At 37.3% G+C, this 26,814-nt stretch overlaps 1 protein-coding gene across 2 annotated transcripts in view; it reads right to left on the bottom strand.

Annotated features, from left to right (window-relative positions):
- Nucleotides 1-22,261: 22,261 nt before the first annotated feature.
- LOC306657252 (heparan sulfate glucosamine 3-O-sulfotransferase 3A1) overlaps nucleotides 22,262-26,814 on the bottom strand; it is an 89,459-nt gene continuing 84,906 nt past the window's right edge. For both annotated transcript variants that reach the window (XM_079133065.1, XM_079133066.1), the window contains exon 2: nucleotides 22,262-24,257. In XM_079133065.1, the coding sequence (XP_078989191.1) occupies nucleotides 23,636-24,257 (622 nt within the window). In that variant the 3' untranslated portion in view covers nucleotides 22,262-23,635. The remainder of the gene's footprint in view (nucleotides 24,258-26,814) is intronic.

Raw genomic sequence — 26,814 nt, 5'->3', positions numbered from 1 at the left:
CAATGTCCTAGAACAACTTCAGCTCAGAGAAGAGAGTGAGCCTAGGACGCTGGGAGGAGGAAGGGCACTGGAAATGGGAAGCCTCTCACGTGTGCTTTGATGAGAAAGGACATTGAAATAAAGCATTTCCCCAAAACCACTGTGGTTGGTTTAATTGAATAGTTTATAATTTAAAATCAAAAGTAGAAAAAAGAAAAATGTAGGGACAAATTTTTTTTTTTTTTTTTTTTTTTTTTTGGTACCAAGGATTGGAACTGAGGACACTCTACCACTGAGCTACATCCTCAGCCCTTTTTATATTTTATTTTGAGATGGAGTCTCACTAAGTTGCTTATCCCCCTAATTGCTATCCTCAAACTTTCAGCCTTCTGAGTCACTGGAATTATAGCTGTGCACCACCCTACACAGCCAGAACGAGAAATAATTCTTTAAGCTAAGAGGACAATCAGAATGCAGATCAAGGTATCACACTGGAGTACAAATTTAATATGTAGAAAAGCAAATATAGAAATTTGCATATTATGTTTTTTTTCCCTAGATCCTTGCTGGTGGTTGATACTGAGTTTCTGCTACATGGTAGCTTGGCATTTAAAGTTTATAGAGGGCAGTATAGGCTACATGTGCAAGACAGAGTTCCTTAAAGTGGAATGCAGCCTCTTGCAATTGTGCCTGAGATTACAGCCGTGATATCTTTTAGGATAAGCATCCATTAGGGTGACATGAGCACGAAGGATACACTGGAGCCAGAAAATCACCTTGAAACACAAAAGAAGTCATCATACATCTACCAGGGACCAGGAGTCAGAATATTAATGATAAGTATAGTTTGGTAAACAATGTTAAAAAAGAGAAAAGGCAGTCTTCCTTCTACCTTGGTTTACTAATATTTCCCTTATTATGTGAATAAAAGAGGTAAAAACAATGGAATTCTATCATTTACTCAATTGGGGAAAATTGAGCATAACCCTAGAGGGTCAAGAAGACCAGAATATGACCAATGGAATAAAGGACTGAAGTGATTGATTGGGATTCCAGGTTCCAAGAAAGTTGGAGAAGTTAAGTCCAAAAGTCTCTTTGAATTATCAGATTAAATTAAATCAAAATGTAGAAATTAACAAATATTTTCTTCATTGCATTTGACATTTCATTGACAGTTCTGAGCTTTTGTTTATGCCCCAGGCCATTCCTATTGAATTCTTGGATTTTGGTCAGAGGGTTGAGAAGGATTGAATTGCTTTGCTGTCTCTAAAATCCCAAGTTGTTAGAAAACTATTTTTAAAATAATGCATTTTCTTTGTGTGTGTGTTTGTGTGTGTGTGTGTGAAAAATTCATGTAAGTTGTGAATATAATTGAGATTGAAATAAGACATTTTTAGTGACTGTAAATAGCATCACTGATTTCATTTGTGGGTATATTTTTCCTAATTCTTTTCAAATATTTTCTGCTTGGAGGAAAGAAAGAAAGAGAGAGAGAGAGAGAGAGAGAGAGAGAGAAGGGAGGGAGGGAAAGAAAAAGGGGGGAGGAAGAGAAGGAAAGAAGAAAGGGGAAGAAAAAGAGAGAAAAGAAAAGTCCTAAAGATTTTGCCAAATTCTCTAATATCAAACTGTTTTCCCCTTCGAGGTCTTTAGAGTGCTGCAGTACATGCCCTGAAGGCACAAGGAGACGTAAATGATGTCCCTGCCAGGTCTGCAATGGCAGTTGAAAGCTCAGAACAGTCCATCAATCTGGGAGGGCTCACTTTCGCCTTTTGGCAAACCCCTGGCCTCTGGTGCATGGGTCAGGGTGAATAGTACCTTTCCTCTGAGCATCTCAGATATAAAGCATGACCCATCATGCAAAAAGAAGGCCCCTTCGGGCCAGCTGGCTCCAACTTTCATTGTTCTGTTGAAAGGAGGTCAGAGCATTCATCCATTCTTTTATTTTTAGATTGTAAAATAAAGATGCAAATGGACAAAAAGGTTGTGACAATGACCATCACTAGCTTCAACCTCAAAATGTGATAGAAGCCTATGACCCTTTCTTACATCCAGGCGACAGCTCAGCCCAAATGAAACTGCTTTTATTGACAAGAGTATAATGAAAAAAAAAATCGCTTTTCTTAATTGCTCTTGAATGTAATGAAGCAGAAAGAGAAGGCAGGTCTTTGGATTCCTAGCCTCACTGGAAGTGAATGAATCAAAAATTGCATCCCTGGATACCACTGGTTTTAACTAGCAATAGGTGCAGGATTTATCGAGGCAGATGGCTGTGATATAGGACGCTGGTGAATGAAAGTTTCCCTGGAGTTGGAGTGCTGTGTACCCAGTGCTGTGGAACAGATGTATTTCCTGCCCTGCTTACTTCACTTGGGTTCTGTAACTAAAGAGGTCCCTGACGGCACATTCCTCCAACACTTTTAAAACCACATTTCCCATGAAGGTCTTTCTGAGGTGAAGTAAAAGTTAAAGGGAAGCACAGTAAGGGGCCCCGGTCAGGTTGCATTGGGGAAGTTTATTATGATTCACACAACGCTGCAGACCCTACAGACAGATCCACTCCGCCTCGACATGGTCAGCGTAGAGCTAAGTGATTTTGCCAGTTCCTTCACAAGGCTTGTCCCTGGAGCAGAGGCAGAATGAAGCCCAGCCCCAACAAGAAAGGCCGTGTCATTGGTAAAAGATGTCCCTTTCACCAAGGGGGTAGATGCTTAGAAGTCCTAAGGGATATTAATCAACAGTGATCAATGATTGCGAGGATTTTCCAAGCATCCACCACATACCAAGCACTGCTCAAGAGCCTCACACCATTCATAACTTCACTAAGTCTTTACAGTTCCATAAATCCAATGCCTTTATTATCCCCAGTTTACAAATTAAAACTAAGTAAATTAAAAATGCTACAATCCACTTTATAATCTTTAGAGAACTCAGATAATTCCTGGGTATCCATATGTCCATTATGGGATTGGAAAGTGGAGATATGGTAAAGTTATATGTATTATAAAAAGAGAAAGATTTTTACTTTCCCTTTTTACTGTATCCAACGATCTTGTCCATTTTCTTTTCTAACTTCTTTTCCTTGTTTTAGTCCCTGAGCTTTAAAACCAGGTTAGTGAATAGCTTTCATGACAAGTACCAGTTTCAATCCATTGGCAGTACCTTCCTGAAGCATGGACTTGGAAGGATTATCAGGGGAAATTGGGGACCAATATGCCAGGGAACTCTGATTCATAAAAGATGTCTTCTACATGAACAGACAAAGGCAGGTGAACCCGGTAATGTCCACCCCTGCAGTGGGGCACTTAACCCTCTGCTGGTGCTATATGATTTGCATATGGTTTACTTCTATCCAAGACTCATGTTGAAGCTTGGTCCCATGTGGTGGTAGTGGGAGGTCATTCCTTTAAAAGATAATTAGGTTAATAAAGAAGGTTTAATGCTTTTCTCAGTGAGTTCTTGCTCTCACAGGACTGGGTTGGTTACAGCATGAGTGGGTTCTCATAACACAAGCTGGGTTTCCTGAGCTTGCTCTCTGACTTCTCTCTCACCTTCAGATCTCTTCCACACATGCTGCTCACAGCTCTTGCACACACTCCTACTATGTGACACCATTGCCATGTTGAGATGCAGCTCAAAGTCCTTACCAGAAATGGAACGGATAGGGCAACTCCTGGTCTTGGACTCAGCCTCTAAAACTGAGAAATAAATAAATCTCCGTTCTTTATAGAGTACTCAGCCTTAGGTGTTTGTTATAGCCACAGAAAACAAAGATAGTATTTCAGAGTTGACCTGAAACAATAAACTAATCCATCAATTTGCACATTGTGCGAAGCTTTTCTGGTGCCATTTTCTACTCTCATGGCAGCAGTGGTAACCCTATCAGTTTATCCTACAAAGCTACAGTCTGACACTACCACACTGGGCTCACCGTTATAAGGCTAGAGATTGAAAGAAGAGTCTAAACAGATATGGGCTCCAGTCAGAGCGGCTTTACCTGAACTTCAGTGCCACACTGACCTGTCCCTGTTTCTTTCGTTCTACCTCAAACTGGAGAATGGCCTTCACCAATGAGTGAAGAGGTGGGTGGGAATAAGGAGCAGGGTATAAAACAGACTAAGAAGACAGGAGGAAACTAGTGGGCAGGGCTCTAGGAACTGCTCTGGAAACAGCCCAGGGAGTAGACTAGAGAAACTAGGATCATCAGGAGGGTGGAGAGCTAGGGACTTGGGGAGGCTGCACATGTACATGGACAGTGACCAGAGTGGCAGCCCAGCAAGAAACATGGTGGGCATTTCTAAGATCTGAACTTTTTTGTCCTGGGGTACATCAGCTTTTAACCCTCAATGGGATAGTACAGGGAAGGGAGAACCTATGACCAGAAGCATTAGATTAGGGCAGGATGAAAAAGGGACACACCAACAGGAGAATGAGAGAAGACAGAGGAAGGCAGCAGACTGTTCAGCGAGTGCATGCGGCCAGGGTTGCGGGGCAGGGGAATAGGTGGGGGTCAGCTGTTGTTTTCATTTGGAAAACTCTTGTGTCAGGGCTTGAGTTGGTTGTAGCTGAGCAAGCTGGAGAAAAGAGAAAGAAGGAAGAAAAGAGGGTGGAGTAAGCAAGCAAGTTATGTGGTGTGGGAAAGAAGCAATTTGAGACAAAACCTCTCAAGCAAGAGTAAAGTGAAAATTGAATTTGATCAAAGCAGTCCAGGAAAAAACAATGTGGTGGCAACCTTCCTTTGAAATTAAGGAGTTGAATTTAAAAACCGTAGTTTTATAATTCACTTTTTCAGAAGCAAATAACTTCATGATAACTTCAGCAAAAAAAAGTATTCTTATTCTTTAAAAGTATACACCAAAGAAAGTACTGAGAGGAAACAGATGAAAAGCATTAGAAATTCAGGCTATTCTACTCAGGAGGAGAAAAGAGAAGGCCTTCCTTGTTTTACACAGGAATTAAAAGTCACCTTGGATTAGTTAAAGAAACTTGTCCACGAATGGCTACCAATCTAAGCAAAGGCAGTTGATAATGTGCTTCACAAAAACTTGCGTGAAGTTATGGAGTGACATTGTACTTGCACAGCAGGAGTAGGACAGAAGGGGAGGGATTCCAGAAACTCAGAGGAGAAAGGTTCTCTTAGACACATGGACGCCAGAGCTAAAGGTAGCACCTAAGGTCTTATGTCCTTAAGCAAACTGAGCACCTATCCCAGTCACTCATTCCCTGAGTGAGAACACAGGTGGAAGACAGACTCAAAAGAGGCCCTTACAGATCCCCACCTCTCGGTGTACATGCATCTGTGTAACCTCCTCTTCTGGAGTGTGGGCAAAGCTTCCTTCAAGCCAACAGAATGCAGCAAAGGTTCTATGACATAGTGATCAATAGTATGTTGCACAAGACTCCCTCTTGCTGACAGACGCATTCTAAAGAGTCTCCCTGCTATTTGGAAGGAACAAGCCGGTGTATTAAGGAAATCCACTTGGTGAAGAAATGTAGGGTGACTTTTAGGAACTACATGTAGCCTCTAGTTGCTGAGACCAGCTTCTAAAAACTGAGGTAGACTCCAGATTGACAGTCAGGAAGAACTTGGTCTTCAGTCCTAAAACCTCAAGGAAAAAAATTCCACTATTAACTTGAATGGACTCAAAATTGATTCTACCCTCAATTGAGCCTCCATTGAATGAGCAGCCTGACTGAGTGCAGTTTTTTGAGACCCTAGTCAGAAGACCCAGTTAACTGATGCCTGGACCTGCAGAAACTGTGTAGTAAAAAAATTTGTGGAAATTTGTTATATAGTAATAGAAAATGCAAACATGAACTTCCAGAGAAATAATTTACCTATGACCAATTCAGTGTGACTCAGTAGATACTTATTTCATTTCTGGTTGCTTTAGATTGAACTCTACCCCTTATGAAGATATATTGAAATCCTAATTCCAGGTACATATGTGTGTGACTTTATTTAGAAATAAATTGAAGAAAACCTTAGAAAATGGAAAGATCTCTCATGTTCTTGGATAGGCAGAATTAATATTGTCAAAATGGCCCTACTGCAAAACCCTATACAGATTTAATGCAATTCCCATTAAAATTCCAATGATATTTTTCATAGAAATAGAAAAAGCAGTCATGAAAATCATTTAGAAAAATAAGAGACTCACATAGCCAAAGCAAACATCAGCAAGAAAAGTAATACACAAGCATTACTTTACCAGACTTTAAACTGTACTACAGATCCATAGTAACGAAAACAGCATGGAGTTGGCACAAAAATAGACTTGAAGAACAATGGATCAGAATAGAAGACACAGAAGCCAAGCCTGGTGGCACACACCTGTAATCCCAGCAACTTGGGAAGCTGAGGCAGGAGGACCGTGAGTTCAAAATCAGCCTCAGCAGATTACTGTGGCACTTAGCAACTCAGTGAGACCCTGTCTTTAAATAAAATAAATATTTTTAAAAAGGACTTGGGATATGGCTCAGTGGTTCAGTGCCCCTGGGTTCTGAAAAAAAAGAGTAGAAGACACAGAGACAAACCCACATAAATACAGTCATCTCATACTAAACAAAGGCACCATAAACATACGCTGGAGAAAAGATAGCCTCTTCAACATATAGTGCTGGCAAAACTGGAAATTCATATGCTATAGATTGAAATTGAACCCCTACACAAACCTCAACTCAAAGTGGATCAAAGAACTAGGAATTAGATCAGAGACCCTGCACCTACTAGAAGAAAAGGTAGGCCCAACTCTTCATCATGTTGGCTCAGGAACAGACTTCCTTAACCAAACTCCTAAAGTAAAATTTAAAAATCAATAAATGGGATGACATCAAACTAAAAACTTTGTCACAGCAAAGGAAACAATAAGGAGTGTTAAGAGAGAACCTACAAAATGGGAGAAAACATTTGCCACCTATATCTCAGGTACAGCATTTATCTCCAGGATATACAAAGAAATATACTCAAGAAACTTAACATCAAAAAACTCCAAATAACCCAATCAATAAATTGGCAGAGAAACTGAACAGACACTTCACAGAAGAAAAAATACAATTAATCAATAGATAAATGAAAAATGTTCAACATCTCTAGCAATTAGAGAAATGCAAATCAAAACTACATTGACAAAGCACTTTTTATTTGCTTTTCTTGTGCTTTCTTCCTTGACCTCTGAGATATTTATAAGTGTGGCATTTTAATTTTGAAATAGTCGACATGTGGGGATGGGGTTCTAATGTAAAGAATCATGCAGGAAACGTGGTCTGCATGATTTCCAATTTTAAAAAAGTAATGAAAATATTTTTTGTGCTGATTGTATTGGTTACATATATGTCAAAACTGATCAAATTACAAACTTCAAATATGTGCATTTTATTGTATTTCAATTTTACCTCAATAAAGCTGTGTGAAAAAAATGTTAAAAAATACATTGAGATTTTATCTGACTCCAGACAGAATGACAATTATCAAGAATATAAGCAACAATAAATATTGGTGAGGATGTGGGAAAAAGGGAACACTCATACACTGTTGGTGGGATGGCAAATTGGTGCAACCATATGGAAAGCAGTATGGAGATTCCTCAAAACACTTGGAATGGAACCACCATTTGACCCAATTATCCCACTCTTTGGTTTATACCCAAAGGATTTAGAAGCAGTATGCTACAGTGTCACAGCCACATCAATGGTTACAGCAGCTCAATTCACAATAGACCAACTATGGAATCAACCTAGGTGCCCTTCGACAGATGAATGGATAAAAGGAATTGCAGTATATATACACATAAAGAAGAATGACTATGACATTTGCTAGTAAGTGGATGGATCTGGAGACACTTATGCTAAGTGATATAAGCCAACCTCAAAAAAATAAATGGTAGGATATTTTCATTAATATGTGGAAGCTAATCCACAATAATAGGTGGGAAGGGGGAGAAGAGAAAATCAGTAGATTAGGCAAAGGAGAATGAAGGGAAGGGAAGGAGATATTAATAGGAAAGATAGTACAATGAATCTGACATAATTTTCCTAAGTACATATGTGTAAAAACTTAAGTGAGTCCTACCATTGTGTACAACCACAAAATGGGGTCTTAATTAGAATAAGATATAATCTATGCTTGCATAATTTTATCAAATCGAGTTCCACTATCATATTTAACTAAAAAGAATCACTAAAAAAACCTTATCATTCCTCAAAAATACTCTTCAATAATCACCAAAGTAAATAAAATGAAATCATCAGAAATAGTCCATTACTCTAAAGTAAGGAAAAAAATAAGGAAGGGAATAAAGGACAGATGGGTCAAATGGAAAACAAGAACCAAAATAATAATAATAATAATAATAAATTTAAAAATTTTTAAAATAAAGATTAAGATGAACAATTCAATCCTGACTATATCACTTAACCATATTAAATGTAAGTGGTCTAAATATTTCAACTTAAATGCAGAGACTATGATAATGGATGAAAGGAAGAACCAAATATATGACGCCTTCAAGAAAAATACTTTTAATGGCATAAATGGATTAAATGTAAAAAGATAAATGGAAAAAAATGGTTTACCATGCTAATACTAATCAAAATAAATCAAACTAATAACATTAATATCATAATAGACTTTTGAGTAAGTATTACCAGGGATAAAGAAAGTTACTTCATAATGATAAAAGTTTAATTCATTGAGGGAATGTAGCAGTCCTAAACACACCTAATATACCTAATAACAGAACTTTAAAAATACATGAAATAAATTGTGGTAGAACTATAAGAAATATGAAATTTTTGAAGCATTGGAAATATTATCTTGACTATGGTGATGGTTTAATGAATATTTACATATCTTTAAAAAGTAAACCACATTTTAAATATGTACTATTGAGTATGTTCAACCATATGTTTATATAGCTGTTAAAAATATAAACAGAATCTGAAAGAAAAATAAACTGTTTAATAAGTAAATTAAAAATATTTTTTGTTTTTATCAGAAAACCAACATGCTTTCTTTGTCTTACTTTTGGACCAAGAGACAATGAGTGTAACTGATCTTCAGAAAACAAAAGAATAATACACAAGTTTAATTTTTTTTTTTTATTTTAAAGAACACAGGACTATACTTATTATTGAAATAATGCTCACATCATAGTATTGGGACCCTTAGCATTATATTCTGTTAATGAGCATCAATGAATTAATGGTATGTGTCCCTATATTATATTAAATTGGTATGTTTTACTTAATAAAATATAAAACTGAAGCAATCTTTTAAATAGAAATAATGCTGAAAGGGAAATTAAATGTCTAACATAAAATATTGTGAGAATGCAGATTTTTTCTCTTAATATTTTATTATAGCAAACAAACATGAAAAGAAGGAAAACCTGGTGTAGTATGTAATTTAATAAAATGCTTTTTAAGTGGGATTTTTCCATTTTAAGCTTCAAATTTTTATTTTTTGTTATTGTCCATGATTTTCATGATAGTTTTATTAGAGTAAATATACATTTAATAAATTGAACAGTTTTCAACTTAAATTGCCAGTCTGGGCGGGGAAAGCTACAAAATTGAGAAAATGCTCAGAGAAATATTTTGAATGAAAGACCAATTGACAGCTTTTCTACAAAATAATCTAGACCTGTAGACATAAAGCAGAAAAAGAAATAATATTTTTGTTGAGAAATAAACAAATAAACTCTTTCAGGTGGGGAAAATCGATGCTAAAATTATTTCCACAACTTGAAGTGCATAAAAGCTCCTTTTTTGATGACTCAGACATAGAAAAATATTTTAGAGGAACACCGAGACTTTAAAAAAATATATTAATGATCACTAAATAGGGACCCTAAACTTGGAACTTCAAATAAAGTGCCTCCTTAATATAGCATACATGAAAACATAATTTCTGCTTCAACAAATATGAGAAAACAAATTTCATCAAATTAACAACCATCACCACAAATGGTCTTCCTTCAGTTCCCTTTCCGTTACAGTGGGAAGAAAATAAACAAAAATGCACAATTGTATGAATGAAACCAAACCATTAAGGGAAGCTATTAATTTCCTTGTTTATTATGAATCTTAATATATTTACAAAAAGCCCTAAGAAGCCCAGATGAATCTTTGAAAAATTAGTCTTTAATTTAAGAGAAGTCAGGAAGCTAAAACTGTTTAACCAATTTGATTGATATATAAAATACTAATGGTCCTACTCTATAAAGTCAGGAGACTTGTAAAGTTTTATTTCATAGCCTATAAGTTCTATTTCATGGTAAATATCTGCTAAAGACCAATTTCTTCATCTTAAAATTTGGAAACTGTGCACATAAATTAATTCCATGAGCTAATAAACAGAGCAACCCAGTTTGAGGAAGCTAGTTTCTGTAGTTGTTAAATTGAATAAATCCCTACTAGTATATGAATAAGCTCTTATTGTTTTTTTCCCTAAAATTTATCAGTTGAAAAATAAATACATCTTCAATTGTCATATCATCCTCCTCCTCCTTCCTCTAGCAGAAAGATAAAATGCAGATGTAAAATCATTTCTTCACTAGAAGATTGTAGAAGCAGAATATCGCATAGACTCTGCCCAGAAGGGCACTGTGCCAGTAATATTAATTTTCTAAATAAAGAAAATAATCTGTCATGTTTTTACAAAGGTGTTACTGAGGAAGTGACACTGAAAGTAGGTGCTATTAGGAGTGTTCAGAGATGAAAATGGAACTATCCATCTTCCTAGAGCTACTCTGTGCCTACAAAAGACCCATGAAAATCCTAAGGTGTTCTACAACTGAAACGTGTTGTCACTGGTATTCACCAGGCAGTTCCATGAACTTTGTTTTATGTTTGTTTATAGCTAGTAGGAAAATCATTTTAACCACTTCCTCATTAGTAAACTGAGACTCAAAGAAATCCTAAGGACTTATGTTGGTTATGAGCAGAGGCCCCAGGTTCTAAGCCTGTTGTGACTGTCTTCTTCTAGATTTCCACAATCCTGCAATGGGGAGGCCTAAGGCAGCTCCAGCACCCCATCCTAAATATACTTTCTGTTGGATGACTTACAATAGGGACGCCTGGGTTGTCTCCCTCTTGCCTGAGACTGGTCGGTGCAAATTAGAGCAACATCAACTATGAAATGATGACATCAGACTGCATCAACGGGTATTATAGATTGAATACTTGTCCCCTGCCCCAAGTTCATGTGTTGAAAACTAGTCCCCAGCATGATCTTATTTGGAAGTGGGGCTTTTCTGAGGTGGCAGGTTATAAGAGATGAATGAGATATGAATGAGATTGATGTCCTTACATAAGAGACTTCACAGAGCCCCCCTGACCCCTTTCGTAATGTGAAGACATATGAGGAGATGGCTGTCTGTCAATCAGGAGGGGGGCCTTCACCAGACAACAAATCTGCCAGTGTCTTGACCTTGGACTTTCAGACTCCAGAACTGAGAGGAATAAATTTCTGTTATTGATAATCCCCCAGTCTATGGTATTCTGTTAGAGCAGCTTGAACTGACTGAGACAATAGGTTTAAATTATTCCTCTTTCCTTCTAATTTCTACTTAGCTGTTAGAGAGCTTGAAGATTTGGAAACTCCCACTGTGCCTTTGAGGAGACTTCTAATTTCAAAGTAAGATAATCTTAAAATGTTATGTAATTATCCTGAATTGCAGGCCTGGAAGAGCATAGGAAAATAGGAATGTACATGTATACAAACATTCATTTTATAGAACCGAGAAACTGAGCTAATACAGAGATCCTAATAACAGCTAATATAAAATGTAAAACATATTCTGTTTACTGTGTACCAGACATTGATATAAGTGCTTCATATAATATATTCCTCATAACAACCCTATGTATGAGTGCAATTATCATTCTCTTTTCACAGATTAGAAACCGAGGCACAGAGAGATTAAGTATTGTTTCCAGAACCACACAGCTAGAAATAGTCAAATGCAAAATTCAAATCAAAAGTCCAGTCTGTTTATTAATAATCTACACTATCGGTAAAAAAAAAAAAAAAAAAAAAAAAAAAAACTATGTTAAATATGGGATTGGAAGGGCTTAAGAAGGATGGTAGGTGATTTGTGAGTTTTATTACCATATCTAGCATCCCAAAGTCACCAGGGGTTTAGGCCTATGCTCATCAGTTTTATCTGGCACTACCAGCTAAAATTAAAGTGTATCATTACCATTCCTTTCAATGGGGCAGACAGAATGGTGTCCCATTGCAGTGGTTTATCATTCATTTCTCACACAATCCATAAGCCTCCCTTTGTCAAGTTACAGTGATCAGCCAGGTGCAAATGATAAGAACAAGAACCAGGAGCTGGAGATAGAGCTGAGGAGTTAGGGAAGGGTGGGGTTTGGATGTATTAACTGAAAGGGGGTAAAAGGGAAAAATCACATTCTGCTGGTGTGGCAAATGTTTCTTCTTCAAGAGTCAAACAAGCAGAAGTGAAGCCTGATGCTCTGACAGTCTTAGGTGTTTCTTAAAAAACAAAAAAAAAAAAAGAGTGCAAAAGTTCAAATGTCACATGATAAAGGGCTCTGGGAGGAACTTATGGGTGAAGGATATGAAGTGTGAGCTTTACCTCGTGGTATTGATTAGTGAAACTCCCGTGTGTGAGGAAAGAAGGAGACAGGAAGAGCCCTGCTATCTATGTCCCCCAGGTGGACCTGAGACTTTTTCAAGAGAATCCTTCAGGAAAAGCAAAAACCACTCAGGGGTTACCAATTACAATTGGGAGGAACCAAAGATGCAAGAGCTACCCTTCAGTCCTATAAGCACTATGTTCCAATTAGAAGGGAAAAAAATGGGTTTGCCTTAAAAATATGTGAAGAAAAACATGGACCAATTTCTCTATAGCTAAGCTTTCCTTTCCTTTAGAATGGACCACAGAGGAGATCACTAAGACAATAAAATCAGCAGAGAGGGCTCAGAGACAGTTCATGTGGCTGGGTAAATTGAACTAGAAGACTACTGTCCAAACTTATGACCAGCCTTGGGAGATAAAAGCAAGGAAGGCCTGGAAACAGGTTTCAGGGGTGTGGTCAAAAAGAGGAATGTAGACAAACATGCTGATCTTGGAGTACCAGGAGGAAGAGGGCAGAAGAGCTAAAACTCAGCTATACAGGGAACAAACAACACTCAGTTAATGAGCAAAACAGCAAGATTGAGAGCTTGGGTGCGGAATCACAATGTGAGTTACATTACAGAATTAATTTCTGAGGTTTTGGTAATCATGGTCAACTCTAGCCTGAAAATGTTAAATGGGGAGTTCTAAAAATAAATGATTTGTAAGTTTTAAAATGTATCCTGTTCTGCATAGCATCAGGAAGTCTTACACAGTCCTGCAGTGTCCCACCCAGATGTGCATCACCCCCTGTCCAGTGTATCCACCTTTTCCACTTCCCTGTTGTTAGTCTAGCCATCACAGTTATCAGACCAACTGTTGTGACATTGTGGTGCATGTGTTAAAGTAAGACTTATTTTACTTAATAACACCTCCAGAGTAGGGTGCTGGCAATTCAAATATGACAAAGGGAAACCATAAAAAGCTTCCTTTAAGTAAAAAAGTATAATAATATATTTTGAGAGATACCAGGAGATCCATATTCACTTAACTTTTATTACAGTGTTATAATTTTTCTATTTTATTATCCATTATTGATGTTAATATCTTGCTTGGCTAATTGATAGGTTCAACTTTATCACAGATGTGCATGTATAGGAAAATACATAGCATACATAGGGTTTTGCTGCAGTTCAAGGGGGGTCTTTGAACATGGATAACAGGGCAAGATTGTATCAATTTGAGAAAACTGTCAGGGCTGCTGGGACCACAGTAAATGTGTCTGCCTACTTAAGATTTTGCCTTTTATGTCCCATCAAAGGGAAGAATTGGTCTCTGACCCCTTGGTGGTTCTGAACTAACTTCGGGTTTCATTTGTGTGACCTCCAAAATAGCAAAAATTTAGGAAGATCCTTTTGTTCATGGTGACACTTTTATGAACTGAAAACAATGGACAGGACTTACTTTTATTCACAGTGATCTTCCTAAGTAGACTCGAGTTCATTGTTGCTTATCTTTTCAAGGAAGAAGTTATAACTGAGTAAAGTGGCACTGACCTGCATACATGATCAAACCGAGGTCGGCAAGCTAGCCTAGGGTTTATGTTGATCACTTTGTTGTGCAAAAGTGGCATAGCATGAAGGAAATGGTGTCTTTGGGGGACCTGTGAGGTTACGTCTGGGAGTCAGAGACCTACACCATTCAGCCAAGGCCTGGAGCAGGTTAGAGGGTCACTCAAGTGTTCCATTGGACAGTGCCCCTCACTTGCAAAACAAGGATCTGACAATACCTCAAATCAACATGTGATTTAACATGGTCTTTCCAGAGGTTGGAAAGACTGTGCATGAAGACTAGTAAGTGTTGGTATTTTGGACTTGTGCTGTCTGTGATGAGAAGGGAAAAGGGTATGAGAAGGTCACTTTCAAGAGTCCAAAAGGGAGAGGCCAGATGAGCTGGGAAAATGAGGATCTATCCAGATGAAGCCACCTTAGGTTTTCAGGATAAAGGATCAAGAGAATTACCAAGATGTGGAAATTCTGAAAGAAGGAAGCCATTAAAATTAAAGAAGGTAGAGGAGTAGATGGTTCCTGTTGTGAAAATGAAAGGGGGAGCTGACTTCATGTGAGGGACAGAGAAGAGGAATGAGGACAGGAAAAGGACGGAAGAGTGAAAAGCAAGTCCATGTACCATTAAAAAATAACAGTAATAAAATCCCTAAGTAAGATTTACAAAAGGAAAGGGGAATTCAGGAACACAAACAGAGTCAATGAGGAACAGAGCGAAAGGATCCTTGTGCTTCATGACCTATTAGGATACAGTAGCTATTACAAAATCAGAACCAAACACCAACAGAAAATAAGAAAGGATGGTGATGATGCAAAGAATTTGGAACACTTGAATGTCACTAGTGGGAACATAAAATGGCCTGACCATTGTGGAACATTATTTGGCAGCTCTTCAAAAACTTGAGCATTCAATTACCAAGATCTGGCAAATTCTAGTCTTTGGTATACATATACCCAAAAGAATGAAAAGCAAAGGCTTGGGAAGATACCTCTACAGCCATGTTCACTGCATCATTGTTAACAATAGCCCCCAAGTAAACACAATCCAAGTGCTCACTAGTGGAAGAATGGATTTAAACAAAAAAATGTGGGATATTTTTCAGTCTTCAAAAAAAACCAAAGGCTGAATGTTTTCCCTGATAAGTGGATGATGATACATAATGGAGGTGGGGAGGTGGGGAGTGAGAGAAGACAGAGTATGAGGAAGGAAATGAGAGGGGGAGGGTATGAAAAATGGTGGAATGGGACAGACATCATCACCCTGTGCACATGTATGAACACACAAATGGTATGGATCTACTGCGTGCACAACTGTAGAAATGAAATGATGTGCCCCGTTTGTGTACAGTGAATCAAAATGCAGTCTGTAAAAGATAAAAAAATAAATATTTCCTAAAAAGGAAGGAAATTCTGACACATACTACAACATGATGAATTTAAAAACATCAGGCTAAGTGAAGGGTTTCAGTTACAAAAGGACAAAAAGTACAAGATTCTGCTCGTGTGGGGTACCCAGAGTAGTCAGATTCATAGAGACAGAAGGAAGAATGGTGGTTGCGAGGCTGGGAGTGGAGAAATTGGGAGTGAGTGATGAGCGAGTGTGGCATTTCTGCCTGGGACAGTAACATCATTCTGGAAATGGATAGAGGTGATGGATCTAGAACAACACTGTGAATGAACCTAGAGCATTGAATTATATACTCAGTGGTTGCAGTGGTAAATCTTACATGTATTTTAACAAAGTGAGAGAGGATCCTGTTTTTTTTAAAGGGACATCAGAAAGCTCCACAAATCTTAATAAAATTTAGCAACAAAGCTGACAGCATCTAATTTAAGGACTACAGAGGCCAGGTCACCAAGCAGCAGATATTCATTTTTTTCTGGTCACTTGTTGATGATCTTCTGGCAAATCCTAAATTCAGGGAGCATTTTGTGTGGTTGATCTGAGACAAGAAACACAGTCCCTGTTTCTAAATGATTATAAATGGTATACACTCCATAGAATAGATTCAAAAGGTAAAGATTCCTTTCTCTTTCTTTTGCAAAATCAGGAAGTGGTGCAGAAGGAAGAAAAACCAGGGCATAAGAATTCATAGAAAATAGCATACATCCAAGGAAAAACAGTCTGTCTTGACCAGATCAAAGTGATGAGAGAAGTAATGGTTAACACAGAATGAATGAGTTTCTTTATAGTTATACTTAACTATTCAAGGTGGGGGGTAGTCTGTAAATTAAAGGGCCAAAAATGAATGGATTAAAATAACCCTGTTTTAGAAACTGTTATTATGGATTTTTTTTTAAATGTAAAACTGTTTCAGAAGCTAGAAAAGATAGGGCATTAGGACTGAGGAAGGAGAATGATGTCAGGACTTCAGAGAAATTAGGAAGAAACACACAGTTCAATGGTGGTAATCACTCCTACAACATTGACAAATAAGATGACATTATAGAGAAAAGAAAGGTTTGTGGTCAGCTAGCACTGATTATTAGTAATAAGAACAAACTTTGGTCACAATTTCCAGTAGCCTATGGGAAACAGTGATTGGTTTAATAATAATAATTTTAAAGAAACAGAAGCAAAGTAATTATTACTGACAGCCTCACTCGTAAATGTTTCCAGACCTGTCCCAGTTGGAAAGAACATAGCAGCACAGTCAACACTCCTTATTTTTTTTAATAAATGAGAAAATTAAGGGTCAGTGGTGTTGAGTGATTCACCCAAGATTTGATTCTCTGTGGATAAATCAGAACTACTCACAAGATTAACCATATGCCATAGGGTTTCATCATTAGGGCACAGAAAGAGCTGGTAAATCTCAGAACATTATACAAAAGGAAGGTGGGACCTAGAAAATGATGTAGGTAAGCCATAGTTTCATCTTTCAAGATAGATCCAGGGTAGAGTGTCTTGTAAGCTTAAACATGTAATATTATATTCACTACTATGTATGATAAGTGGAGAATTCATGTAGAATTCATGTAGATGATGGGTGTCAGGGAGAGATAAGCTCAGTTCAATTTTAGATACCCAGAAAACATCATCATGTCAATAGCATAAATAAGGGACATAACATAATGTTGAACTCAGGCTGCAGAAATTTGAACAGGGGACAATTAGATAATAAAAACATCCCAGGAATGAATGGAAATGAACAAGCAGAGACCAAATTGGTAAGACACCTAGGAGCAAGCACTGAAGGACTGATGAGGGAAACAGATGTGAGGGGCACTGTTACCACGTGGGAGATTTGCAACCTAAGTTAGAAGACAGAGGCTGGTCAAAACAGATCTGTTTCCAATTTTTCTGTGTATTCATTATATATGGCTTGAGTTAATAGAATTTATCATCCTGTTGATGCATAACTTTTTATTAATGGCCTCATCAAATAGCAGGGGCCAAAGAGTCTGAACAAGAGCTCATTATTTATGTCTAGATGGAAGAATAGCTGGACATTTTCACCGTGGAATCTACAATCAGAAGCCAGTGCTGTTTGTGATTTTGCATTTCAGCACAGCAGAAGGAATAAAAAAGCTTCAGTCAGTCACAAGAAACTTTCTAATCCCATGAAGTTGAAGACTAGTGGGAAACAGGAGAGATTTTCTGTAAAGGAACTATTCCTGAAATGGAAAGTCATGATATGAGAAAAGATTAACAACAACAAAAAAGTAGGATAAAAACCAAGCAGTTTAAGGTGAAAACTAAGGTATAAGTTTGGACTAGATTTTCACAAAATGAGGAAAAAATAACAATTACAGGTCTCATTGAGAAGAAAGGTGGAATACAGAAAAATATGTAAAATGACTTTTGATATAAGGATATTGACATGGGAAGATATTGAAAGGTAAAAGTTTATTCAGAAGAGAAGTGAAATGGAAGCAAGAAAGATGAAGAGGAAGATGCTGAGTAGACTTCTGTAAGTAATGTAGTTAGGTGACATGGGGTTTTTTGGAAATGGGAATGTGCTACAAAAGATCATATCAATGTCTTTTTTCATCTACAAAGAAAAGAAAATGTTTTGAGACTAACATAGAATGTAAACATGCTTTGAATCATTCTATATAAAGGTCAGGTAATACTATTATGGACTATTTACTTGGAGTTTTTATGACAAAGAAAGACTGATCTGGGATTTAAGAGCAAGATCAAGTAGTCAGAAATAAGAATTAGGTTCAACTGGTTCAGTTGATGGTCTTTAATCAAATACCCTTGTTCCTTCTGAAAAGTTATAGTGAAATGCCTATAAAGTTTCTTTGCTTCCTACTGTTCTCTGGTTCACCAGCTGTTGCAGGCTTGAAATAAAGAAATATGAGCTTAGATAAGGCTTTCTGGGGAAACAGGTGGAAGAAAAATACCACTGCCCAAATCACAGGTGGACAACCTTTCAGAAGTGGAATGATAAATTTCTGCCCCTGGTTCCCAGAGCCAGTGGTGGAAGGTAGGTACTGGAAGCCAGGTAAGTACCCTTCCAACAACATCTCCATCTCCTATCTCAAATGTTCCTCATACTTTCATATGCTGTTTCATCCATCTTTAGGACCAGTTTGTCTAATGAAAATACCTCCGGGGAAAGTTAAATATATTTGACCTTTGTCTCCCTGGGTATTCACATCAGATATTGAGACTGATTTTCTAGAACTGAAACTCAGAATGGTTGTTCAAGATGGACTGCAGGGTTTTTCCCAGGAATCTAAATAGGAAGTGCACTTTGCTGAATATGGCACATTTGAAGAGAGGCAAGAATGTAGGCCAATAGAAGCTGGGATGCCAATCATCACTGGACACCAGCAGCAAGTGGGTGGGAGAAGGACCAGAACATGACGAAAGCATGGAAGTGGGAGGTTAGGGGCAAAAAGATATCACTGCGTGTGTAATGAAGCAAGACCCGAGTGAGGTGTAGCGGTTAACCCTCCAGGTTTACTGTAAAGTGGCTTTGAGAGAGACCTGGAGTGCATGGACCATAGTTTACCAGTGTGGGGACCTTAAGAATGATCAAGTTAGCACCAAGCACCAAATGTAGCCTCATCGTGCATCATCTAGCACAGCTAACAAAGGACCATATCTTATCCTATCTGTTTCTTCAAATGCACCTAAACATCATTCCCAGACATTTTAAGATAAAAGGATTAACAATAGAACATGTGCTCCCCATTTATCATTCCCCCCTTTTTTTTGACAGTAAGATTAGAGGAAAGTGAGTAGTTGAGCATATAGCTGTTAAAAGAACACCATGAACAGTTGGAAATTAAACTAAAAACTTTCAGGTAATAGCCTGAAACATCCTAACATTTCCTAATATCCCACAATAGATCCATTTATAAGGAGCAATTTCTATTTACAGTTTTATTTCCTCCTGGCATAACTAAACTCCATTGTTTTATTACTTTGTGTACAACATTGCACTGCTTCATAATTTCCCCAAATTCATCCTTTTTCAAACCTTAAAGGGAAGACCTGCCATTTCAACGTTCCATTATATAACAAACAGGTTTATAATTTCCCTATTCATGTTCTTCTCCCATATAATGGAGACTCTGAATGCAAATCTATTTGCGTGTTGAAGATATTTCAAGGGCCACAAATTCTACAATAACACCAACACTTTTCCAATAGAGTTTATGGTTTGGGATTTTAAAGTCTCACTCTTCTTCAATAATTACAGGATTCTATTTTATTTCTACATTGAGGTTTGCATTGCACTGAATTTCAGAAACACTTTTCCTATGTTTGGGAAGCATAACTTCTCTCCCTGATTCTATAGAAATTATGCACAAATGTCCATGTTTCTAGGATATGTGCAAGAGGAATTTGCTTTCCCGTTATTACTTAGCAACCCGAGGATATTTGTAACCATAGCACACCCATCTGAATTTAGTTGTTTAACAAAAGTGGAGTTATTTAGTTCTCTCTCTCTCCACACTTTGTTTTTTTCAGGTGACAAGAAATATTGTCACAGCACTGTCGTGGAGGCAAATTGAAACTGCAAGACATGAACTTGAAAGAGCCTTTAGAAATGCTTTGTTGAAATGTTGTTTTTTCACCTCAAGCTGACTGATTCCACTCCACAGAAAGGCAGTTATCCATTCGTTATGAGCTACTCCTATATCTCCATTATAAAAATCCAGTTCAGTTCCCTTTAGCACTCCTGATAGAAAGTATAGCATTAAATATTGTTCTTACTGTGACTTCTGAAAGAAAAATTAAAATGGCAATTGAAAGAATTGTCATTAACTAGAATCTGGCTTTTAGATCTAGTTCACATAAATACTAGTTGTGTGACTCATCTTGTTTTAAATCAGGAACTTCAGCATGACTGACGTTTTGATTGAGATGATCCTTTGTCACGGGCTTGGTGTGTGCATTAAAGCAGGTTTTGGAGCAGTCCAGGACTCTACTCATGAGATGTCAGTAGCATCCCACACTCAACCCTTGAGACAACAAGTGTCTCCAGACATTACTCTGGGATGCACAGTCTTAGCCTTAGTTTCCTCCTCTGTAAAGTGACACTAATAAGAAGAGAGAGTTGCTGTTTTTAAAAGGTGAAATGATGTGTCTGTTACAAAATATTAGGTATTGCTATTTTATAGGCACATTTGTTTATTCACCTTGCATTTAAGAAATCTTCATGGGTAATAGGAGACTTGGCAGGTCTCAGATGGCAGAACAGGATGAATGTGTTTTAGGAGGAATTTATTCCCTTTCAAACTGCAAAATCAACAGTTAAAAATTTACAGAAACACATATGATTTGAGTGTGAAATGGATATTTGATCCAAATTACCACTGAGGTTAATTCTAGCTTTGAAGATACTGGGAAATTTTTTTTTAAATGTGTAGGATTAATCTTTCCAGAATAGTAAAGACCCATTCTCTAGAAGCCTATTGATTTCCAGTTGTTTGAACAAAATGATTTTCTTTAAAACTATGCGCTATATATATGGTCTCATAAGCAAGGGGCTCAGCATGAAACTGTAGACCTTTTCAGATATTCTCCTGCAAATATATTCTAACTCTAAGAAAAGTGAAGGGAGTTGATAGGTATGGCTTCGGAGAAGATGGCTTGGAGAAAATATGGCTAAGATGTTCCATTCAAGATCAAACACTTTAATTTGGTGCAGATAAATAGACAAAGTAAATGGGAGGCCAACTTCATGCACAGAAGGAGTTAACAACCACGTTGAAGGCAGAAAATGAAACAGTCCTGTCCTGGGTGAAATTTAGAGAATACTCAATCTAGATCTTTTCACATTTTGCTGAGACCTATAGCTTCAAACACTCTTCCTGGAAATCTTAAAATTTGACAGTATTCCTGGAGTGTTCTGTAGTCATTCTTTTTTACAATAATAGGAACAAAAGCATTTATGTGTAAGAAGAGATCCTTTGCACTCAATTTTTGTTCTTTTCTTATTTCTTCCACACAAAAAGAGGAAGGTTACTGAACGCAACTGTTAGATGCAATTGCCTCTTTGTGCAAGCCATTTTTGCATAATGTCAAGCAAACAAACACAAAAGATTCAGAAGCATAGACAAAATGAGTTAAAAGATGAGGAGAGTTTAAAATGAATATCTTCTTGTTGATAGTGACATTCAAGTAGTACAAAAACAGGCTGTAGTCTTGGAAAATTGAGGGTACGGAAGTGGAGGACATCAACTGGAAAAAGGTGACCTGACTTTGGGGTTTACTTAATTCCCATAAATGGAATATTAATAAATAAACCCAAAGATTTGAAGCAATGACAAAGTATCTAGAAAATTAAAACATTTTTTTCCTTCATTTGAATCCTGTGTTAGGTTGCTTAAGAAATATTTACATCCTCGGATGTAGCATTTATGATAATGCACAATTGTACAGCATTTAAAAGAAAAGTTTTGGTTTTTTCCTCCAATGACAACACTGGAGAAGAAACAGAATATTATTTTAGCATACTAGAGTGTCTGGTCCTTTAAATCTTGGCAGATAAAGGAAACTTTCATGGAAAAGAGACATTTTTCCTCTTGGGTTTAAACATATAATAAAATGTTGCTGACAGACTAATTATAAATGTTTTATATATTTCATGCATATGTGCTCCTCTCTAAACCAATTTAATTCCCATTAATGCTAATCTTGTTAATACCACTCAGAGAGCAAAGGAATACTCTTAATAAACTATTGATTTATTTGAGTGATTTAAATGAGGAAAGGCAAGGAACAGACAGAAGAAGAGGAAAGCCACCATTACACCCAGAACTGCATTTCTTAGAACATTTTCCAAATATGAATGAGCATTAGGTTAAAATTGGTAGAAAGAGGAAAGGGAAGAAAGAAAATAAAGTGACCAAGTGACAGTCCTCCACTGATGAAAAATAAAAGCATTATAAATAAGCTGTTAATTGATAATTTCTTTAGTACTAGTTCCAATGTTAACAGTGAGGTATTACAAAGAAACGCAAATTTTCTTTCTTCAAAGAGAGAGAAGGAAAAATGAGATTCGTACTTGTAGTTCTAATTGAAGTGGGTCTCTCTTTTAAAATAAAAAGTCAAATCAACAAATAGGTGAGTAATACTCCTACCATATTTTATTCTGTTCCTAGTGTGGCTGTCTGTTTTGCCCACAATAGGAGAATCCAGTGATTTCTGGCAAACTCAAGTCAAGTATTGATCAGTTAAATTTTTGTGCCTCAAGGTATTTTGATCAGCCAAGAGCTAAAGAATGGCTCCCCAAAGAGGTGGTGTCCAGGTCTTAGTGGTTTTCTTAAGTACAACTATGTAATGATACTGGATGCCATAAGGCTAGCCTGGAATTTAGAAAGCAATAAAATCCATATCTGTCCCTTTTTGGATCATCTAAACTAACTTCTAAACTGAAAATATTTTAGTTTCCATTCTCCCTTGAAAAAAGTGGCATGAAATAGGGAGCAAATGGAAGATGGGATTTTGTCCAGGATCTATAATCTGACCTTGTGTCATTTTACCTCCCTGAGACTCAGTTTCCCTTGCCATAAAATGGGGATGATAATTTCTATGTACTACACTCTCATACCAACCACTTAGTCCAATAAGGATCAAAACATGTATTTGAAAGCATTATAAAAACCATGAAGTGATGTGCGAATATATGGTATTATTAAATGGGAAATGACTTATGAATAAAGTGGCAGAGGAAGAAGGGAGAAAAACACAAGGATGGATAACAATTTTAACAGGGTCTTGTATTAAAGAGAGAGGGCGGGGAATGACCCTCACGATTTTCTTCAAATGGTAACTAATGCATATACTTGATGACTGGGCATATAGAACACAAAATAAAACTGAAAGTATTTATATGAGTGAAGATTTCCTTTTCTGTTTATCCAAATGTATGGTGTTGGTTATACATTAAAATGGGGCGGGGGACAGAACAATCATTCATTGCAAAAAATACTGAAACAAATATAGTCAGCACAAATATTAAACTGGCTTTTCTGTACCGATTGGTAAAAAAATATATTATATTTTGATATTTTTTTTTTCTTTTTAAATTATATTTGTTATCCATCCCAGCCGAAGTCGTGCCCGGTCATCTGGTAGAACTTCAAGTTGAAGGGCCGGTAGAACTCGCGCAGTCTCTGCACCACCTCGCGGTCGATCTCGGGGTGGGTCCTGCCTTTGGTTTTGCCCAGGCAGTGGGGCTTGCTGCTGCCCTCGGCCTTCTTCAGGCAGGGGAAGCCCTTGGTCTTGTTGAAGTAGAAGTGCTTGTCGGTGATGATGCGCTTGAGGCCCAGGAAGTCCTGCACGCGGCCCAGCTCGCCGGCCGGGTCGCTGATGAGCCGCTCGCCGCTCACGAAGAGCATCTGGTCGATGGGGAAGTGGCGCAGCCAGTGCTCCAGGTGCTTGGCGTAGATGCCGATCTGGATGGCGCTCCACGAGGTGTCGATGAGGCCCGTGCTCCTGTTTTTGAACGTCAAGCTCTCGAAGGTGGGGATGTCGGGCCGCTTGGAGAGCGTCTGCGTGTAGTCCGAGATGGCCCTGGTCACCGGGTCGCGCACCACCACGATGAGCTTGGTGTCCTTGGACATGGCGGAGATGCGCGCGGGCGCCTCCCGCGTGACAAAGTAGCTGGGCGTCTTCTCCATGGTGATCTGTCCTTCCAGGGTTCTCGGCATCAGGTCCCTGAGGAAAACAGAGAGGCTTGTTAGTAATTGAAAATGATTTACATGTAGAACTTGTGCTAAGGAGACGCAGCTCAATATGCCATCTAATCCAGACTTCCTGGGTTCCAACTGCATCGCCCCATTTACTAAATGTGGAGAAGTCACATAATCACTGTGACCTGTAGTTTCCTCATACATGGAGTGGAGAATGATGTTTCCTTTTTCATACAGTTGTTGAGATCCTTAATTGAGTAAATATTCCTCAACTGCTTAGAAATGTGCCAGGCACAGAATAAGTGCTCTGTTAAATTTTTATTTTTTATTATCAATCTACAATGCTGTGAGAAAATAACGTTGGTCAAATTCTTTAAGTGAATCAGAATACTCTGCTGTTTAACATGCTCTTCTTGATGAGTGGTAGAACCATTTTGTCATGTTTGAATAGAAATCCCACCAGAGTCTGGATAGAGCAATAATAAACACAATAACACTGCTATGACATGGTATTAACACATCCATGTCCTTCCTATCCATCTTGTATTCTATTCCTGGTATGACTGCTTTTATCTTGCCCTTGATACAAGAATCCAATAATTTCTCTCAAAGAGGGTATTCCTATCAACAAAGCAATTATATTTAACATGATATCATAATATACAGTTGTCCTCCCTAATCCACCATTTTGCTTTCCCTGGTTTCAGTGACCTGCCCTTGACGGTGGTCCAAAAATATTAAATGGAAATTTCCAGAAATAATTCATAAATTTTGAATGGTATGCCATTCTGAGTAGCATGATGAAACCATGTTCCACTCTGACTTGCCCAGGATGTGAATTGTTCCTTTGCCCAGTGTATCCATGATGTTTACCCTTCCTGTGGACTAGTCACATAGTAGCCATCTTGGTTAACAAATTGACTGTCACATTATGGCAGTGCTTGTGTTCAAGTAATCTCTATTTTATTTAATAATGGCCCCAAAGTGCAAGAGGAGCGATGCAAAGAAATCAGGAGGGCATAGAATATGAAAGCACAGATTAACCCTGGTACTAGGTAGCAGAGCTGCAGGGCATATAGGGAAAAACATGAACAGGAGAGAGAAAATCTACTCGCTCTTCCAATTTAAGTATGGTTCCATTAAAAGCATTATTTATTTGAAATATGTTCTATATGTTTTTTTGCTAATATTAAAGCATTGTTATTCTAATTCTTAGTTTTCTAAGAAATAAATGGTGCTTCAATCAGTATTAGATAAAATGAATATGGGGAATTTATTGCAATGACTAAATGTATTTTGTCCTTTGATCTATTGATAAAAAGAATCCAACTTATAAATATCCTTATATTGCATTTTTGTTTATTACTGGAATAAACTTCTCTTGTTGATGGTATACTGTTTGTTTGCATGTAGTCTTGGACTTGATTTGTCATTATTTTGTTTTGAAGTTTTCATCCACATTCATTAATGAGATGTTCCTGACATTTTTCTTCTGTTAATAGCTTAATTAATTGTTAGAGTATAAATTATTCTACATTATTCTACATATAAAATGGATTGAGAACATTCCATATTTTTCTGTGTCCTTAAAAAATTTAAATAACAAAATAATTTTCTATTGCTTTAAAGTTTTTGGGAAGTCATCTACAAAGCCATTTAATACTCATACTTTGAGGAATGAAGGTAAGAAAAATAATGTGATCTTTAAATAGTTCCTCACTTTCTTGTTTAGGGATTAGCCTTTTGTAATACTCTGCCTTGTCTTTTTTTGATTTGGGAAATCATTATTTTTCTAAAAGTCATTCACTAAGTAGCTAGAGTTATATCCCCACTCTCAACCATGATTTTATATTTTCTTCCTTTCCTTCTGCTTTCTTTTTTAGATTATCTTTTCTAATTAACTGATCTTCAGTTTTGTTTTTCTAATGCCTCCCTTTATTGTTTAAAGTTAAGCTTTATTGTTCTTCATATTTATTTCACTGATATTTAGCTCATTGATTCCAATTTTTCTTCAAAGTAATAAAAGTGTTTTCAGGCTATTATCTCTCCAGGTATAGTCTTGGTCAAATCCCCTAAGCTTTGACATGCACTCTTGTTATTACGGTAGTTGAGTCAATATTTAGTGATTATGTTTTACAGTTTTGATTTCCCTTTTGATTCAGGCAAGCATTATCTAGGGGTGTACTTATTTTTAAACCTGTTGATCCATCATTTTATTAATTTTATAATTAGCTTCTGTTATACATTTGGAATGAAAGGATGGATGTTTTGGGTTTGACTTCATTGCTGCCTCAAAATTTTGTCCCCCTTACACCCTGGATTGACCATACATTGTAGAAAATGTCAAAGATACAAGTAGAGAAAATTGTAAACTGAATTACAGGCACCTTATATTCAGCTTCAAAAATTAAAAATTATAGCCTTTTCATTTATGAATACCCTCATTTCCACAGCTCCACCATGTCAATAGGATCATGTTGACATCCTCACAGGCAGCATATTAGTTGGTTTGTAAATACTCCACCTGCATTCTTATCTGACACAAATCCTGCAACTTTTTTGAAGATCTGTCACTGATAGTC

Source organism: Sciurus vulgaris, assembly GCF_902686455.1.
Source record: "Sciurus vulgaris genome assembly, chromosome: 3".
NCBI lineage: Eukaryota > Metazoa > Chordata > Mammalia > Rodentia > Sciuridae > Sciurus > Sciurus vulgaris.
This window is presented reverse-complemented; position numbering and strand designations above follow the sequence as displayed.